At 36.4% G+C, this 18,798-nt stretch overlaps 1 protein-coding gene across 2 annotated transcripts; it reads right to left on the minus strand.

The window, feature by feature from the left end:
* Positions 1–5,801: 5,801 nt before the first annotated feature.
* Positions 5,802–18,525, minus strand: LOC6044092 (clavesin-1). Of its 2 annotated transcripts, none has more exons than XM_001861619.2 (5): positions 18,173–18,525; positions 6,798–6,954; positions 6,627–6,734; positions 6,211–6,569; positions 5,802–6,134 (listed from the first exon to the last, which is right to left on the minus strand). In XM_001861619.2, the coding sequence occupies exons 1-5, from the start codon at positions 18,294–18,296 to the stop codon at positions 5,980–5,982; spliced, it is 903 nt and encodes a 300-aa protein (XP_001861654.2). In that variant the 5' UTR covers positions 18,297–18,525; the 3' UTR covers positions 5,802–5,979. The 2 variants fall into 2 exon arrangements, with proteins under 2 accessions (XP_001861654.2, XP_038111601.1); XM_038255673.1 differs by lacking the exons at positions 5,802–6,134; positions 6,211–6,569; positions 6,627–6,734; positions 6,798–6,954 and adding exons at positions 12,247–12,501; positions 12,564–12,922; positions 12,988–13,095; positions 13,156–13,312 and having other exon boundaries at positions 18,173–18,522.
* Between the last annotated feature and the right edge of the window lie 273 nt (positions 18,526–18,798).

The raw sequence follows: 18,798 nt of genomic DNA on the forward strand, positions 1-18,798 counted from the left end.
TTCCAACGAGTCCAAAACATTGAAGATCTGGCAACCCTGTCTCGAGATATGGCCATTTAAGTGATATTTATGTACTTTTTGGAAGCCGGATCTCACTTAAATGTATGTAAACTATGTCCGGATCCACCTTCCGACCCATCGTTTGTTAGGTTATCAAAAGACCTTTCCATCGAGTCCACAACATTGAAGATCTGGCAACCCTGTCTCGAGATATGGCCATTTAAGTGATATTTATGTACTTTTTGGAAGCCGGATCTCATTTAAATGTATGTAAACTATGTCCAGATCCACCATCCGACCCATCGTTGGTTAGGTTATCAAAAGACCTTTCCATCGAGTCCAAAACATAGAAGATCTGGCAACCCTGTCTCGAGATATGGCCACTTAAGTGATATTTATGTTCTTTTTTTAATCCAGATCTAAAAAATAGATGAAATTTGTGTACAGCCATTGATGGTAATGAGTGAGGAAGACTCCAACCACATAGGTGGATTAAGTTAGTTTTTATTTAATGTTTTCAAGCCTAGCTCAATACTGTTAATTGTTAATATTCTTCAAACTTTTTGGTTAAATGAACCAAAAAGTTTGAACCAAGTTGATTCGCATAAATATGTTTGTTATTAATATATTTCTTTTATTTATTTGTTTATATTACATGACTTTAAAAGCTTTAACATTTCTTTGCACTGTTAAAAAACAGGAAGCGAAAACAAATAAAATGATACCAGCCAATGTAAAATTTTGATATGTTTAGAATTTTAGTTTAATAAAAAAAAATATTCGCTCTACAGCCTTGCATTGCCTTAGCGTTCTCGATTGCGAGATTCCTACTCCTCTACACCTGGACTGAGCTAATGACCTAAACCTTTAGGTTAGACCGGGGCCTACATTTACTTCCCCATCGTCATACAAATTTCGTCTCGAAAAATGCCACCGGGACCGTCTGGGATCGAACCCAAGCCGACTGGGTGAGAGGCAACCACGCTTACCCCGAAACCACGGTCCCGGACTTTAATATAATACATAATTTCTTTAAATCACTTCCGCCAACTGGGGAAAATTAAGACTACAGTCTGAATACAAACAGGATATTTCAGAGAAATGCATTTAGAAATCGATGTACTTATTGGTTTGCTTAGACAATTTTGGGTGTTTTTAGAACCGCCTTGAGTCAGGGGTATTTAAAAACACTTAAAAAAGCAAAAATGAAAATTTTGTTTATAGGACCTTTTAAAAAATACTCCAGATGTGTTCTACCTTAGTTTACTTTAAATTTTGTAGATTAAAACTTTAAAAAATACCCTATTATTTTCAGCTATTTTCAGCGATTGTATCTGTTTTCGAATGCTATCAGGTTCATATCAATTGGCAAAATACCGTACCGCCTTTTCGAGATAATTGTGGTCAAAAATTGCATCTTTATTTCCGTGAAATGACTTGTTCGAAGAAGTTATTTGAATAATCGAATTACGAACAAGTGGATTTAATTTTCCTTAAAGGTCATTCTCCGCCAACTTACACAGCAGTTGTCCCAATCCTAAATGTGCAACATAATATTGAATGAACCGTATCAGCGTGTGTGTTTGTGTGTGTGTGTGTATAGTTCTTGAATAGAATTTTGTTGTTGTGTGCATGCGTTACTTTTTTATATCGATGCTAATTTCTAATAATTCTTAAAAATAAATTTCTATATGAAGAAATCGATAATTTACAGAATTTTTTAACTTAAGTGAACAGATTAATATTGAATAAATGACGACAATAAGATAAACTATAAATCCTAGCACACTACAAAATAAGCTGAATTTTCCTAACCGTCTTTCTAAATTGCAATGCCTATGGCAGCCCAGGTGTGACCGTGTTTTCCTCTTGAGTCATCATTTCTGTTTCGCACAACATTTGGTCTTGCATGTGTCGTGTGCATCCTACTTTTCGCCCTTTTCGTTTTGAGAAGCTTGTCAACAAGATGTCCCCACATTTCCACTTTCATTATTAAGCCATCATTTTTCCGTTTGTTTATAATTTCACGCTGTTGAACATGATTAATTCGTCGTAATTAACAGAGGCGTTTTGCGTTTTCAGATGGCAGATGTTACCTATTTTGCGGAAGAAACGTAAGATAATCTGGTGCGAAATACAATAAATTACCATTACTTTTAAACTTATCGGAAAACCTTGATCAATAATGCACAGACATAAAATTCAGTATGATCATTTCATATTACTCCAATGATAACAGTAGGCAAACTTTGATACATTAATTATAAGATTATAAGAAGTCTGTAAGCAGCGATGGAATAATCATCATCAAAAGAAAATCATTTGACGTTCATCAAGAGAAAAAAATCCGAAGACAGGATGGCTCTCCCGCGCACGAAAGATCGGTAAAAGGAATCTAAAAAAATCATCATCTTGATTATTCGGTGGAACATCTTTTTTACTACTAAACTTGCAAGGGTAACGTCACAGTCGAAATATGACCTGTCACATTTACACAGAAAAAAATCAATTCCCGTAATCGTGAATTAAGTTCACGAATGTGAGATCCACGAAGGAATTTATTCATGAGTATGGTGCATTTGCACCATAAACGTGAATATATTCCTTCGTGGTTCTCATAATCGTGAACTGACTTCACGGTTTCGAGAATTGATTTTTTTCTGTGTAGTAGATGGGCAATGTTTGTAAACAAAGTAAAATAAATTGTTTAAGTGGTGCTGACAAGGAAATTCACAAAAAAATCCTCAACAGATTGATTTTCTTGGAGAATTTCGGGAGCGATTTTATTTTGTGTGATTTGCATCCTCTCTCTCTCGCGGGTGAAGAAAGTTCGCAAGCGAAATTGATTTTTTTGCGAATTTTGGTAACTGAGAAACAAAATACCGTAGCTAAGTGTGATTTTTTTGTGTAGCATTTAATTGTTTAACTATGTAACACTTCTATGAATTATCTGATCATAACAATCTCAATTTTGTAACATTTTTTTACCGCTATAAATTGAACAAAAATTAAAAAATCTGGAAACATTAAAAAGATGTTGAGGTATTTATTCACTCCAGTTTACAGTTAAGCATTTCGACGATGTTTTCGTGCATTTTCTTCCGAAAAAAAATCAAATAAAGGCATATCAAAATGAACCATGAACAGGCGCGAGACTGTCGCCGACCGAAATGGAGTAATTTAACGCATATGTGAATATTGAAATAGTATTTCACGGACGATTCCGACTATTGCTGTTGCATTGACGTTTCCCTGACTTCCACAATCTCTGCTGCCTGTGCCTCCGCTTGTTGTGGGACATGTGGAAACACGAGAAGAGCTCCGAGAATGCACTCTGGCCGCGGCGGCTGAAGAGATTTTTTTTCGCCCCGCTTCTCGATCCTCACTTGTTTTTCACTCCCAGCATCAATTTGTACCTCTCGAGCAGATAGTTCATTTCCGTGGACGCACCAGGCAGTGACAGGCAGTTTGTTCGGTAAAAACGAGAAAAAAATTAATTAACTCTCGAATGAAGTTCTCATTCAAAAATGCTCCGGAGGAAATTGATGCGTCAAATGGAGATGAATCACCTGAAGCGTTCGGAGAGGACCTTACGAGTCAATTGGATTATGCATCATGTAAAACCGGTAGCAAACTGGCCTACCCACGGATCCTACGCCACCACGTCAAACGACATTGAATGGCACGACAAATGATCGTCCCTCATAGAAGTTCACACGCTGAATAGAGGACAAAGAGTACCGCTTTGTGACTTATGACTATGCAATTATTTTTATTCTAAATATAGACAAAAAATGGAAACCTGTGCTTGAATGAGTAGTTTCTATTTTATTTTGAAAGCTAGTATCTAAATGTGAAAAAAAAACTTGGTTAAAATTATATGCGTAGAGAAACCGCGTATCAATCTATCGAGCACCTAATGCTTGCATATCAGCACTTTGGCGTTCAATTACAGCTTCGAAATAGCGTTTCAAATGAAACCTAGTCATTCATATAGTCCATGAACATATTTCCTTGTGAGTTTATCACCTAAGTTATTGCAACGTTTAATTGATAGGACATTAGTGTTATGAAAACATTGAAAAGTGATAAGAATTAACGAGCACTGATATTTTACGGCCAATTTTATGTTCCAAAAGAACTCCCTAACATTTAGAAACGAATGTTTAACTTGACAGTTGCACGAAGCATTCGTCAACTTTGCATGAGAGAACAAACTATGGCAATCTGCATTTTATTTCGAAAATAATAAATATAAACCCCCGAACAGAAAACTCAATTAAGAAAAATTGGTGTTACTCAATCCGATTTTTTATAAAATTTGATCTTTGTTTTCCACAATGAGTTTGAGTCAATTCACGAACATGCTGACGAGATAAAGGCTAGGGATCAAGTGGCCCGGGGTATCAAGTCTCCCCACTCTCCCCTACGGCTATGCTTTTTATAGTTGGCTGATGAAACATTTCAGCAAACGTTGAAGATGAGAAACGATTTTTTTTTTCAAACAAAATAATCTATCCACACAATTTGGGATTCGAAGATTATTTTACTCGATTCTAAGAAAAAGAAAAACTCAGCATTGCGAGTGGGCTGGGTTAATTTTTAACATGTTTCGAGGAGGCTGCAGAGGGTTAACACTAGCTGCATCACCGAACAAGCCACAGCACTGTTTCAACGTTGTTCGAAAAAGCTCAATTCATGCTTTCATTCATGATATATTTCATTCAATAGGTTTTGCGTCGCCTTGAGGAGGTATTTCACCACAGTGGTGAGTAATGTACGGAATGTTTCATGCATTGAAAAATGTGTGAAATATTTCTTACTGTAGTTCTCTGAATACAAAATATTTGGGCTCATAAGAACACTGCCAATTTTATTGATGTTTTGTCTCTCTTTGTCGCTTTTTTAGTATTCGTATTTTATAAGTTTATGGTCGTATATGGTGTCTTTCCCTTTTGGGGCAATGACTGTCAATGATGGTTCTGAATTCAGGGTCAAAAAATAATAAATTAAAATTAAAAAAATTAAATCATTTTTTTTTATTCTACATATACCGTCATCAGGGGTGACATTGGGTCTGGGGGTGAGATTGGGTCATACAAATTTCTGTATTTTTGTATGACCCAATATCACTTCTGATGACGAAACATAAAGAAAATATTTTTTTAGTTGATTCATTCTTAATCAAGATTTGAATGTTTTCGTAAAACAAACATGGTCGTCAAATGGCCGATTGGGAATAATGCCTTATGGCTTCAATTTAAAAAAGTCAAAACCCACTTTTATTTTCCCAAATTGATACCAACAAGTGGCAAGTATTGTAATCGATCCACACTTATGTTAGCGCTATTTGCATTTAGAGGACATGTTCCCTCTTGCTATGCTGAATTTATGATAAAAATGAATCTGCTTAGCAAATGAAACAAAATGTTTCTGTTATCGTAAAAAATAATGCCAAAAAATGAAAAAAAGAACAAATGCTGTCATGCGTGCTGCGCTTTAAATGCCTGAAAGTATGAAGCACGTGTCCGTATCATGAAAGGTGTTATGACATATGCAGCCATTGTTGGCAAATTGTTGACATTTGTGAGATATTAACGTTGACGTTTGAAAATGTTAACGTTCGACGAATTCTAACGATTCTTTAACACTTTTAAAAACAAATGGGTCACAATACTCACAATGTAAACAAATCCTTCGAATAAAAAATGTTTTCATATTTTTGATGATTTTGTAACCTACAGATTCTTTCTTTAGTTGAAATAGCAAGAAAAAAGGAGGAAGGTCCAAACAGACCAATGTTTTTTTAGCTCTAATGTGTTTATTTAGTAGACCTTTCATATTTTATATTTTTTGACATAAATATCTTCTCAAAGTATCTCAAGCTTACTAAACTCTAACGACAATTACACCAAACCCTACTCCTACAATGCTATATTTACAAATAATTTACAAGTTTATATCTTTTTCTCTTGTTTTTCAATCAATGTCCAACTTCCGGAAACTGCCCATAATGCCGGACAAGCCACCACCTGCATTTTTGCTGGCAGCACGTTTCGATTCATCGATACGTCTTGTTTCTTCTTCTTCCACGAAATAGTCGTGCAGCTCCTTAATGTGACCGAAGCACTTTTCTGTAATAAACGGATAGAAACATTATTTTTCAGAATCCTCTTTTTTAATTTATGCAATAACGGGTCTTTTTGTTACCAGTCAACTCCTCGCGGCTTTCACTTTCCCCACCACAATCCGACGGGAGACATTCTTTGCCAAAGTATGGAATCATGTGCTCGTAAGTGGGGTGTAAAAAAAGCATTCCCATAAGTTCCTTCTTCATAAACGGTTTCAGCAGACCCAGCACGATGTCCATGAACGATGGAACGCTGGCAAAGTGTAAACCTTTCAGCCTGATTGGCATTGCGTCTTGCAAATATACCAGGAAGTTTTTCAGCGCTGATACGGACAATTTCCCCACGTGGCCGAACGTAACGCCCTTCATGTCAATCACAATTCGATAACCGTCGGAGGCTCCATTTTCCAGAAACTGTACGTCGGTAACACCAATCATTCTGAAATGAATACTCTACTTATGAAACCATTCAGATTGAAAAGTTTTTAAGTTTTACAGCTTGAAAATTTCTCCAATGTCGAAATTCGCAGTGTCAAAATCCTTTAACGCTCCATAAACAACAACGTGATTTTCGATGGTCGGTTTAGGAAGAATAGTACCATACCTGAAAGAGAAACATATTATGTTAAAAACGTTATTATAATACACTTTTTTTCGAAAATCTTACAAAGTGTCCATAGCTCGCTTTGTTCCAGGTTCTTGTGCAGAACGTTTGGTGAAAAACATGGGAACAGTTGACCTTAAGGTGTAGTAGGCTTCGATCGCAGTTTTTGTTGCCTCCATTTTGTAGTAATTGGAATGCAGGAAGAGAATTGCCTCAAGTTCTGAAAACATTTAAAATGAATATATTTGATTATAGATATATGCTACATATATTAATTTTCATTCATCAAATCCCGCTGACTTAACCCTCTACAACCCAAACCCGCCTCTAGACGGGCTTCGATTTAAAAAATCGCCAAAAATCCATTTTTCAACCAATTTTTGATCTTCAAAAAGCATTGGAAAGAAGAACTTTTAAAATTTTGGAAAATTTTAGGGTTTGAAGTTTGACTTGTTTTATGTGACTTTGCCAATGTTTTTAAAAATGTAATTTTTTTAGGGGTCAACTTTGGCTGTGTTTTTTACTAACATTTCCTATATTTGAAGTAAAAAGAAGTATGCAGTAATTTTTCTAGTGCCCCACACTATGCCTCTACGCATTTATTTACAATTTAAATGATAATGGTTCCATTTTATAGCAAAAAATGTGAAAAACATGCAAAAAATTGAAAAAGTGACTGTAAAAACATGAAAAAATTAGATAGGCGAAATGTAATGATAGGAGGTGGTAGAGTAGGCCAAATACTACCAAAAACAAACATAAACTAAACAAGATAAATGCAAATTAAAATACTAAAAATGAAACAAGAAAAACATAAAACAAGAGAAGTAAAGTTTTTCGTAGAACAAAAGTTGCTCAAAATGACCTCCTGAACACGGAAAAAATAAAAATTCTCGAAAAAAAAATTTGGGCAGTAGGTAGGGTTAAACCGCAAAAGCATTCCGTTTACTTTAGGGTGGTCCAAATTCGGGCTTTTGTGCAGACTGCTCCTTAGAGAGCACACGGCGAAAAAAGAGTTCCTAAAATCGTGAAATCGTTCATGAAAATGGGAACCACGAACAAAGTGTTCAAGTTCCATGGTACGATATCCAAAAACGTACCATGTGATTTGAACACTTTGTTCGAGGTTCCCATTTTCATGAACGCTTGTTCACGATTTTAGGAACTCTTTTTTCTCCGTGAGGTAAAAAACTGAAGCAGTTGTTTTTCTCCAAACATTTTGACGATTTTTCCCATGCAAACTTCAAGCGATTAGAGGGAGGGATTCTCGTGGTCAGAATGAGCTCAAATTTGGAATTAAAACTACCCAAGTAACATTTTTAAACCAACTAGCCACCACCAAGTTTTATTAAGGTTTTATTGTAGCATCTTGATTGCTTAATAGTTTTATTTGGGCATTCACCGCAACCAACAAGTAAGAGCTAATTAATAGGTTTTAACAAGGTTTTATGCCTCGGACATAAAACCGGGAGAAAATAAAAGCCGACTGGCTTTCAATAAGGTTTTATGAAAGTTTTAATAGAGGCTTGAAAACCAGATGGCAATGCCATGCCAAACGGTTTTATCGCATGCTTTGTTAAAACCAAGGGTGTTGTAGCTGTCAAGTGCCATTAGGCATGCAAAAAGCTCACTTAAAACCATAAGCTCCTAATAGAGCATTTATCGCGGCCAAAAAGCAGTGCATAAAAATGGCGCTAAACGCGTGCTCTGATTGAATATGATTGACCGCCATCTTGGCAAAAAAAATTAAAAATCATAAATTTGATGTAAACACACAATTATGATGAATTTGTGTCATCGTTAGCATAGCCACAGAAGTTCAAACATAATTTGAACATTTTTTGCAAAGATTTGCAACACAATATTTTTTAACATTAAAAACTATGACTACAAAATAATGATTTTTGATGAAGCGAGTTGATTTTTTTGGCTCTGTCTCCCCTACAATCATCAATAAAATTTTAACCGCAGCTGAATTTGAGCCAGCAATTTCGAGAAATAAGGTTTAAAATTATTTCAATTACCTCCAATATCTATCATATCATCATCATCATTTTTGACAACCATCTCCATAATTTCATTTGGCAAGACGAAGACTCATTTTTTGCCAGAATAAAATTAGAGACCCTAAATAAAATCTGTTTGTCATAAGACGCATGAAGACGTATGAAATGTCATTTTCCCTAACTCCTAACAAGGTTTTAACAAAGGCTTTATCAAGGCTTTAAGGAGGTTGTTAGGATTTCGTTGTAAAGCCTTGAACTCCTATGTGGGTTTTATAAATAGGCCGTAACAACCTTTTGCGGAGGTCCTTTTGGGTTTTAAGTGAGGTTTATCGGGGTTCTGGGGAGGCTGTTACGACTTGGTGGTTTTAATGTTGGTTTTGGCTGATAGGTTTTATAGCGGTTGTGACAGCTTTGATAAAGCTTAAAATGTTACTTGGGTAGTGATGGGTCAATCATTGATTTCAGGGTTAGCTCTGAGAAAGCCTGGATTTGGACCACATATTAATTTCAATATAGGTGTTGATTTTTCTTCATGCCCTGATTGAGCTCCCCAAAGCTCATCCAATCGACAACATTAAATTTGAGTTCATTTCCGGTCAACGATGTAAATCTTAAATTTTAACAATAAGTCTCAGCTTTTTTTTCTCCGAATTATTTTATATGTCAATTAACATTTAAAAAAAGGTAACATTTTTAATAAAATTGTTCCTAGATTGAACTTCCACACAGGGTGTTTAAATAACACACAATTCTTCGCAATATCCTGACAGTTCTTTTGATACGTGTTATTAATTTTGATCATTTTTAATTTGAACCGTTATATCGCTTTTCACATACAAATCTAACTCACACTCACTGCAGCTTTTTTTCAATTCTGCAAATGATGTTTGCTGCTGATCAGATGTTTTTTTGCAAATCGATCTAACCTTGCTGGCACTCCATTAAATTGTTCTAGCTTGACCCGGATAATCATTATAGATTTTTAAAACTACAATTACCTATGTCAGTGTGCGGCAGCTGTTCGAAATGCTTCATGATATTTTTAAAACCAAGACCACGGTGAAGCAAATCAACAAAACAAAAACTGAAATGCTAATTAATGCAATTTGGTTTATATTTTTTGTGGTTGTTCAGTAGACGAGAAACGGCCTTGAAATGAACCATACAATTTGTTTCGCAACGGTTCAAGCATGCAGAACAAACATATTCGATTTGATTCTACATGATGTAAATTATTGGAGAAGTCTGATATAATGCACGATGCGGAACAATTAAGTGGAATGCATTTTTTTTTTTTTGATTGATTGAAGCGAACGGTAGGGGAGAGTGGGGAGACTTGATCCCCGGGGAGACTTGATCCCAAGCCTGTATCTCGTCAGCATGTGGGTAAAACAATTAGCTTTGTTCTAGAAAGTTGTGCGAAATTGACTAAAAATCATTGTAGAAAACAAAGAAAAAAAAACAAAAAATGTTTAGATTGAGTTACACACATTTTTCGAAGAAGTGCTGCAAAAAACTTCCAAGAGATCTTTTTTCTTTGTTTTGATAAGTATAGAAAACACTCAAAAATTATTCAAAAAAATATTTTTTATACATGAATTGTTTGATAAACATATCAACTCCAAAACCCTTACGCATTTGACGTTAAATTTATCGTCATACTATTTTTACAATCAATTGTTTAAAAAAGTGCGTTTAGGGAGACTTGATCCCTGCATTTTTACAGTCACTGGAATCAGCCTCAAGATTAAATAATTTGGCTGGGTTTTCGTACATAGTTTCCTTCAGTATAGTTGTACATAACTAACTGCAGTTTGAACCATTTTTCAAAAGTTTTGTAAACAAAAATGACCAGCTTTTGTAAACATGATCAATTTTGGTCTAAAAAAAGAAAATTTTAAGTTATTAAATATTTTACATGCTAAACTTGTTATATTTTGAACACAAACGTACAGGTTTAATGTGAAATTGCTGTATCTTATAGAAAATTAAAAGTTTGGATTAATAAGAAACAATTTGCTTAAGATTTCTTCAAAATGTTGAAAGGGGGATCAAATTACCCCCAACATTTTGAAAATGCCGGTTTAAAATATTTTTTTAAAACGCTTGGCATTTTTCTAAGAGTTTATCTGATGAAATACCCTTATCAGCCAAACATAGTTAAATGTTTAAGCTATCAATTCATGCAAAAAGATAATAGTTTTGTGAGAAATTGACAGAGTTATGTGCGATACAAAAAAAGGGGATCAAGTCTCCCCACTCTCCCCTAAATCATTCTAAATTACCTATCAATCAAAAAAAATCAAACCATCCACATTAACGACCCCCGGGTCTTTTGTGGTCTCTATTGCAAGTTTCTGCTCGAACCTAGGAGTCCGAAGGCTTGAATGGGGAGAGCACCCAAACCTCTTTTACTCCAAGGAACCTTCCACCCCAGTGTTTGGACTGACGACCTTTGGATTGTGAGTCCAACCGCCGCCAGCGATTCCACCGGAGTAGGCTTGGTTTGGTGTGTTGTTTGTACTTATGGCATGGAGACGACTCCTACACCTGGAATGACTTAACGGCCTAACAACCAAGGCCGGGACCGACATTTTACTTCCTCATCCGATGGAAGGTTGGAGCAGATGGGAATCGAACCCAGAATCATCCGCTTACAAAGCGGACAGCGTAACCATTCGGCCACGCACTGCTCCTATCAATATACCTATGTTTATTGTTTGCAAACTTTTGTGATTTTTCGTCTGACCATGTTCATATCGTCGCCGTCGTGCTAACCTGTCGTACTTGCATTTTTGGCCAAATCGAGTTGAGAACGCCATTTTGTGCAACTAACAATGCCTCACCTTTTGACCTTCACAGATCCACTAAATTCGATTTCAATCCTGAGATATTCAATAAAAACCATAAAAGCTCCGTGCATTTTTGTCACTTTTCATATGAAAGAAGTTTCAATCTTAACACAGCCTGAAAATTGATGTAAGTGCGACAATTGGCCAAAATCCGGTCAGAACACGTTTGTCGCACGTACAAGTTAGACTATGTACCGTAAACATTTGTAATTATAACTCAGGACTCCGGCAATCAAATACAGCCAAACTTCGGGGCAATGCACAGAATGGTCAACCAAACAAAACGTGTTTTTTTATTGTTTACATTGCGTGCTCTCGTTTTTGTTTATTCAAGGTCAAACATAAAAACGCGTTTTCTCCGGAACGTCGAAATGGCGGGTGCGACATGATAGCACGACAGCGTCGATTTGGAGACGGACAATAATGCACGGAGTTTGGCCCAAAAACGACGTGTAACAAGTTCATCTTGTCACGATCCCGACGATTTGGGTATTGTTTATTTTTTGCAACAAATTGCTTAAAGATGATGACCTTTATTTTTTTTTTAAATGAAAAATAAATATGAAATGAAATTGCATCTAGGTTTAGGTAGGAAATGTCATCATCAAACATAAAATAACCTATGGAAAGGAAGTAAAACTAAAAGAGAAGTAATTACTTATCAGTATAAATATGGTTGTGATACCAACTCCTTTTTAATACCCCAAACAGCAAACTTTATTCCACAATAAATACAATAAAACATTAACAAAATTGTTTAGTCTATATCCAGTTTTTTGAAATTTCCTTCCATGCCAAAGATGGCACCAGAATCTTTGGGCTTGCCAGGTCTCTTACCTTCATCAGCCTTTACCTTTTCTAACTGAATTAAGAAATCCCGGTTATCAACCATGTGTTGATTGAAGGTTTCTGTAAAAAAACAACTAAATTGTTAAGCTTTCATCCAGTGATACCTGTAATAAAGCTTTTACTTTGAATCTCCATCAACGATCCAGCGTTTCCACCAAGCTCATTGATCAAACATTCCTTCTGAACAAACGGATACAGAGTTTCGGGCTTGCTGTGCAGATGAAGAATCTCCAGTAGTTCTTTCTTCATAAACGGTTTGATCAGCATGAGAATTTTATCGATGAACGGAACCACATTAGTGAGGTGAATACCCTTCAGCCTTACGGGCATTGCCTCTTGCAAAAAGTGAAGAAACTTGCGGATTGTACTAATCGTCAGTCGAGCCACGTGACCCATTGTTACACCCTCCATGTCCAGCACGAAGGTGTACCCATGGACGGCACCGGATTCCCGCTGGATCACATCGGCAATCATTAGCAAGCTGTAAAATTTAGGTGTTTGAGGGTTAAATTATTTAGTTTGTTAGACAACACTACCCGGACTTACAATTTCAAGCATGATTCAAACGAAAAATCCGTTGCATCACTTTTGAGCAATTTTCCGTACAAAACTGTGTACTGATCTTTGGTTGGGATAGTCAGTGGAACAATTACCCTAAAAGTAAACTTTCAACATAAATATCCACGTGTTGACCTAAAATGAACCAAATGTTACACAATATCCAAAGCGGTCTTCATCTCGGTTCCCGTAATGTCTCGGTTGGCGAAAAACTCTGGAACGTGGGTTCGGCACGTGTAGTTCTCATCGATGGTTTTTTTCGTCGGCTCAATTCGATGATAGTTTGAGTGCAGGAACAAAATTATTTCCAAATCTGCAAACAGCACAATTCATGTAGAGTTTTCTTTTCATAACACTTTTCGATTAATAAAAACATGCAAACGTACTTACACCAACACTACTACTTTTGGTTATACAAGCCAGAACAAGTTACTTCAAACTTCTACAGTAATAATGACAAACTAACCACACACCAGCGATAAAATCCAAGGACACACAAATTAAATAACACACACGACAATTACAAATTTATGACCACAAATAAACACAAACATTACTTTATAAATTGGGTAGATTTTACCACAATTCATTGACATAAAAACATGCATTAAAACATAAACGCGATGAGTACGTAGACAGTTGATGCGATAATTAAAGTGAATAGTGATTTTCAGATGATAGAATCGAATACGATAGAGGAAAAAACAACAACAACAAACAAATCTTTTTTTCCTGGACTTCAAAAACTATACCCTCTCCCTTGTAGATTTTTTCCAATACAAAATCACTTTTTATAACTAAAGCTTTTTATTACTTCGGACAAGTGCAATATAAGTTTGATTAACATTCCAACGCCCAAGGCTTCGAAAAAGTTGGAACAGTAACTTCAACTTGATGGTTCTCGGGCCTCACTCAACCAATCAAGATGATTCTTCTTTCCAGTGATTTGTTAGGATGTCTAGATGATTCTAGAACTTTGATCAAATATGTTATTTTTGCGATCAAGAACATCGTTCCAACTTTTTTTTTCGCGTGTAAAAAAAAATTCGCCAAAAATTCCGTGGTCTTTTTAAAACAGGTGGAACGATGTTTTCGGTCGCAGAAATTTAAGATTTGTTCAAATCAAGTTCTGCAAAGTTCTAGAATCGTCTAGACATCCTAACAAATCACTGGAAAGAAGAATCATCTTGATTGGTTGAGTAAAGCCCGAGAACCAGCGAGTTGAAGTTACCGTTCCACCTTTTTTGGGAGGCATGGGCGTCCGTGTAAGTTGGACATGCGTTGGGCGTTCCAGTGTTAAAATAGGCACATTTCCCCTAAGTGAAGCATTTTGATATGATCTGAGCTCACCAGCAAATCAAAATTAATAGGCAGTTTTACTCAGTATCATATCAGTCAAAACACTTAACCCCTTTAATGTTCTACCTAATTCCACCTCGGGAACGCTAATTAAGACAAGTAAACTGCCCATGTTCGCATAAATGTCCCATATGCAAAAACAGCAAGCTGAGAAAAACGCATTCGAAGTTTGTCCCATTCATAAGGCTACGTGTAAGGTTTTCGCGAAAAAACTGGATTTCCTCCTGATTTCTAGAACAAAGTACTGGATGTTATAGGCTATTTTGAAAGAACACACGATCTTGAACCAAACTGCATCAATAACTCGAAATTGATGAAAATGCATACGGGACATTTATGCGATCAGGGGCAGTAAACCGGTAAAGATGCTCGGGAAAAGTAAACAGTAAAAAAATATGGATTTTTAAAATCATTTGTGGACACTATAGAGTGTTCCGAATCCGGGTTGAAGTTCAACTATTGATACATACAAAGTTTTACAATATTATCAAACACCGTGGAAAATGCAAATAAAATAGTTAATAGGGAAAACGTTCCCTAGATAACTCCAATGTACATTAGTTGCACAACTGGAACACACAAACAAACAATTTAAACAAATTGTTAAATAAAACATGAAACCTGCGGAATCCCATCACAACAATTAAATAATGAATAGCACGTTCGACAAGTTCACACAACTTCAGCCTAATTCATTTTTCATCATTGAGCTAAGCTGTTTACTGAACGCCTTTTGTTAAAGCACCTGGCAGCAGCACGGTTGCGTTGCGGAAGCTTGCTAAAGCACCATACTTTGGAGTGTTATTGAAATATGTAATTAAATTACTTAACCGTTAAATTTGATTAACCGAAATTTAATAAGCTTGATGTTTTAGTAATTAAAAATTCAAACTACCTCCACCATTCGGTGCCAATTTTCATCAACGACTTTTACGTGAATCACAGCAGTTCACTAGTGCTTGCTAAATGCTCTCCCGAGCTAAGTACAGGGTCAAACACGCGTCTTCGATCACGTAATGATTCTGTTCTACCTTACTCTTGTTACCGAGACTCGGTAGACTTTCAACTTGTAACTACACACTTCCATCCGGTACAGGTGACTTTGCAAAGTCGTGCGAAAGCCGGTTTAATACCCACACAAACACACACGTGGTCGACATTGGGAAAAGTGCATCGTACTAACAGGGCTGAGAGAACAGACGACTGCCGATGAGAGCAAGGCACGAAACCCCCCTGGCTCAGAGGCAGGTCACCGCGATGTTACTGAGAATCTAGGTGTAACTAATGTTTACAGTAGACTATGCGAGTGTCACGTACGAGTGTTCCTGCCGGGGGTAAAAGTTGGGTCACATAGCTTGAAGGGTTACGCAAGTCACCTTAAAAACAACTTTCTACCCAAAATAAGAAAGCTGAAGGCAAGTTAGGGAGTCAGACAGTAATTCATATTTCTTTTTTTAATACATATGGCCATTGCAAATATGTTACAAAGTTTTTTTTTATTTTTGAGTCCATCTGAGCGGGCGAGTTTTATTTGCTGAGATTAACATCACACATTTTTCGGGAAAGTTGTTGTTTTCGTCTTCGAAAATTTTTGCACCCAATTTTGAAACACTTTGATAGTTAAAAAATTATAAAATCATTATACTTCAGGGATTCAATGAAAAATTAAATGAACTGCAAAGTTTTTTTTATAGAAACACGAAAAATGTATACTAAAGTGTAGAAAAAATACTTTTTGGCGGGCATTCAAGGGTTTGTTCCGGTGGGCATACTAAGCCCAAATCCAAAATATGAGCTTAATTGGACGTAACAGGAGCTGGCGCTTTGCATTTGAATTTTAAATGCGATTTTTCAAAACAGAAACAGTTTAAAATATCCAACAATGTGCCAAAAGCATCGTTAGAAGTCCCTCTTGAATACGTCCAATCAACGAAATTTTTGAATTTTGTGAAAATTGGCAATTTAAGTGAAAATGCCATTTTGGTTATTATTTTGTGTGATTCTGTAAAAATAAATCAATAGCTTAAAACCGTTGTCGATGGCTCAAAAGCGTGCCCAGTGGGCTTATATTGTTAAACGTCACATCAGAGCATCTGTTAGTATCAATTACCATCATTAGTAGCATTTATTTTTTTCGTTGAAACAGTGCAGGCTTTAAAAAATCCCAAAAATTGATGCATTTTCAGAATCGGGATATTTTCGAAAATTTCACTATTTTACTATAAGTGGTAAATATAATGCGTAAAATTCGGTGGAACTAACTCTTACAGCACTCAAAAACAATAACCTTTAAGTCTGTTTACTTTTTAGTCCATAAAAATACCATAATAGGCTATCCAGATCGACCAACATTAAAAAAGTATGTTTTTCTTCATATGGCCTAGGCATGGAGCAAATTGGAAAATTATAAATTCCAATGAGCTGTAACTTGATTTATGCTATGGGAATGGTTTTAAAAGCATTGATTGTTTGTTAAGATCATATTTAACATGTACACATGCTACATACATCATAAATAGTAAAAATAGTCCCGATTTTCACCTAATAACAATGTCGCATTTTTTATGGGCCATACTGTAACCCGTAAAAAAAGATTTTTTTTCAAAATTGTCACTCTATGAGAGCTTTTGGCCACTGAAACGTTTTTTTTAAATCATTGGCGTGTAGGCAGATCCTTGCGCATCTTTTAGTATATACAACATTGGAATTTTTAGCACCCTGGAGCTCGGTACAGACCTTCACAGTTCGGCATTTTTGCGAAAAATCGGCCCCAGCATTTTTGTTACATCCTAATGTATACAGAGATTTCCCAAGATAATAATCAGATTATAAGATATACAATGTTAGCAATAAATATTGGAATGCATTATTCTTCTATTTAACCCAGTCAAACCTGATAGGTCAGCATGAACTAGTCTTTAATTTTCGTAAAGTCATAAGAATCATTTTTCAATTATTAACTAAAAAATGTTTTATTTTAAATTTCGGCCTGAGAGTGTCAATTAGGCGGCCATTTCTTGTACAACCATGATTTAAGCCGTAGTAGGGGAAGGGTGTGACATTGGTTGATACCGTAATCTGGGGTGAATCGGGACTACAGTCTGAATAGGGACAGCAGTTTTTAGAGCACTTAAAGGTTTTAAATTTGGAAATGGATGTACACATTTTGTTGGCCTGAGTCTGTTCTAACCGAACCCAACCAGAAAAATCAAAATATTGTGCTCCAACATGGTTAAAAATGCTGTCCCAATTCGCCCCATGTGTCCCGATTCACCCCAGTTTACGGTACAAATTTCTGCAAAGGGGCCATCCATAAACCACGTGAACACTTGGGGGAGGGTTGCGATTGTCCACGCTCCATACAAAAGGATTTTTTTTGCATAGACAATTGTCTACGAGAGCGGGGGTTGAGAATTCCAAAAAAGTGTCCACGTGGTTTGTGGATGGTCTCAAATTTGTATGACTAAATTTAACTTCCTGAGCTCAATGCCATCCCTGCTGACGGTATATTTGTATGCACAAAGTGAATTATCAGCAGGCAAGCGTTATCACACAGATACCATTTTTTTAAATAATGCTTTGTAGTTGATAAAGCCTTATCGATCATTTGATAATCCATAACAACATTTTCACTCGTTTGTATCGATACAGCAAGCCTTAACAAATTTAAAAACAAACATGCATATAACGTATATTCTAATAATACTGATACATAACTCAATTCCCCAGAACAAACTACGCTCATTAACCAGCTCTAGCTACACAAAGCGGTCAAGGTCCAAACTATACGAGCACCTGTAACTGCGTTACCTACCACTTATCTTCGGCAAATGGGGCTGTTTTTCCATCCATTCGCGAATTTTCTGGACATCCTCGCGCTTCAAATCGGGAAACTTTTTGTACTCGTTCTCGACGTCCGCCAGCTGGAGTTTTCCCATGGTGGAAACGTTTCCTGAACTTTTAACTAATTAGCCCGATGGACACTTCCGGATTTGTAATTGCGCGCACAACGATCAAACACGCGCAAGTGTTGAACTTGACTTTTTAATTGACGAAACTAGCGCGAACCACTGCTGAACTTTTCGGATTCACGTCCGAATCCGACGAGATTTGATACAACACTGTTGCGCTGTGGATACGGTGAACGCGACTGAGCCAAGTTCTAGGCTTTGGTTTCAGCTAAGTACCTTTGGGTCATGTACAGCGGATAGATACCCCGATGCCGGTGTGTGGCACACAATCATTATCATCATCATCATCATCATGATCATTAGCCGTCATTCACCGTCACCGTCACTGCTGGCTGGATTAATAAAAGCAACTGAATGCGTTTCGTGCTCATAGATAAATCGATTTGAATGCCTTTGGACAGTAACTGTTGTTGTTGTTGAGGTGTTATCTACCTGGTTTAATGATATTTACTTACAACTTGTAGGAATC

The sequence above is a fragment of the Culex quinquefasciatus genome, chromosome 2 (assembly GCF_015732765.1).
Source record: "Culex quinquefasciatus strain JHB chromosome 2, VPISU_Cqui_1.0_pri_paternal, whole genome shotgun sequence".
NCBI classification, from domain to species: Eukaryota; Metazoa; Arthropoda; class Insecta; order Diptera; family Culicidae; genus Culex; species Culex quinquefasciatus.

Excerpts from the sequence above, each read along its gene's own strand:
- LOC6044092 (XM_001861619.2), bottom strand. The coding sequence starts at position 18,296 with ATGGGAAAACTCCAGCTGGCGGACGTCGAGAACGAGTACAAAAAGTTT. Across the intron at positions 6,735-6,797 it reads AAGCGAGCTATGGACACTTT|GTATGGTACTATTCTTCCTA; the intron begins GTAAGATTTTCG and ends TTTCTCTTTCAG. Across the intron at positions 6,135-6,210 it reads AAGCCGCGAGGAGTTGACTG|AAAAGTGCTTCGGTCACATT; the intron begins GTAACAAAAAGA and ends CGTTTATTACAG.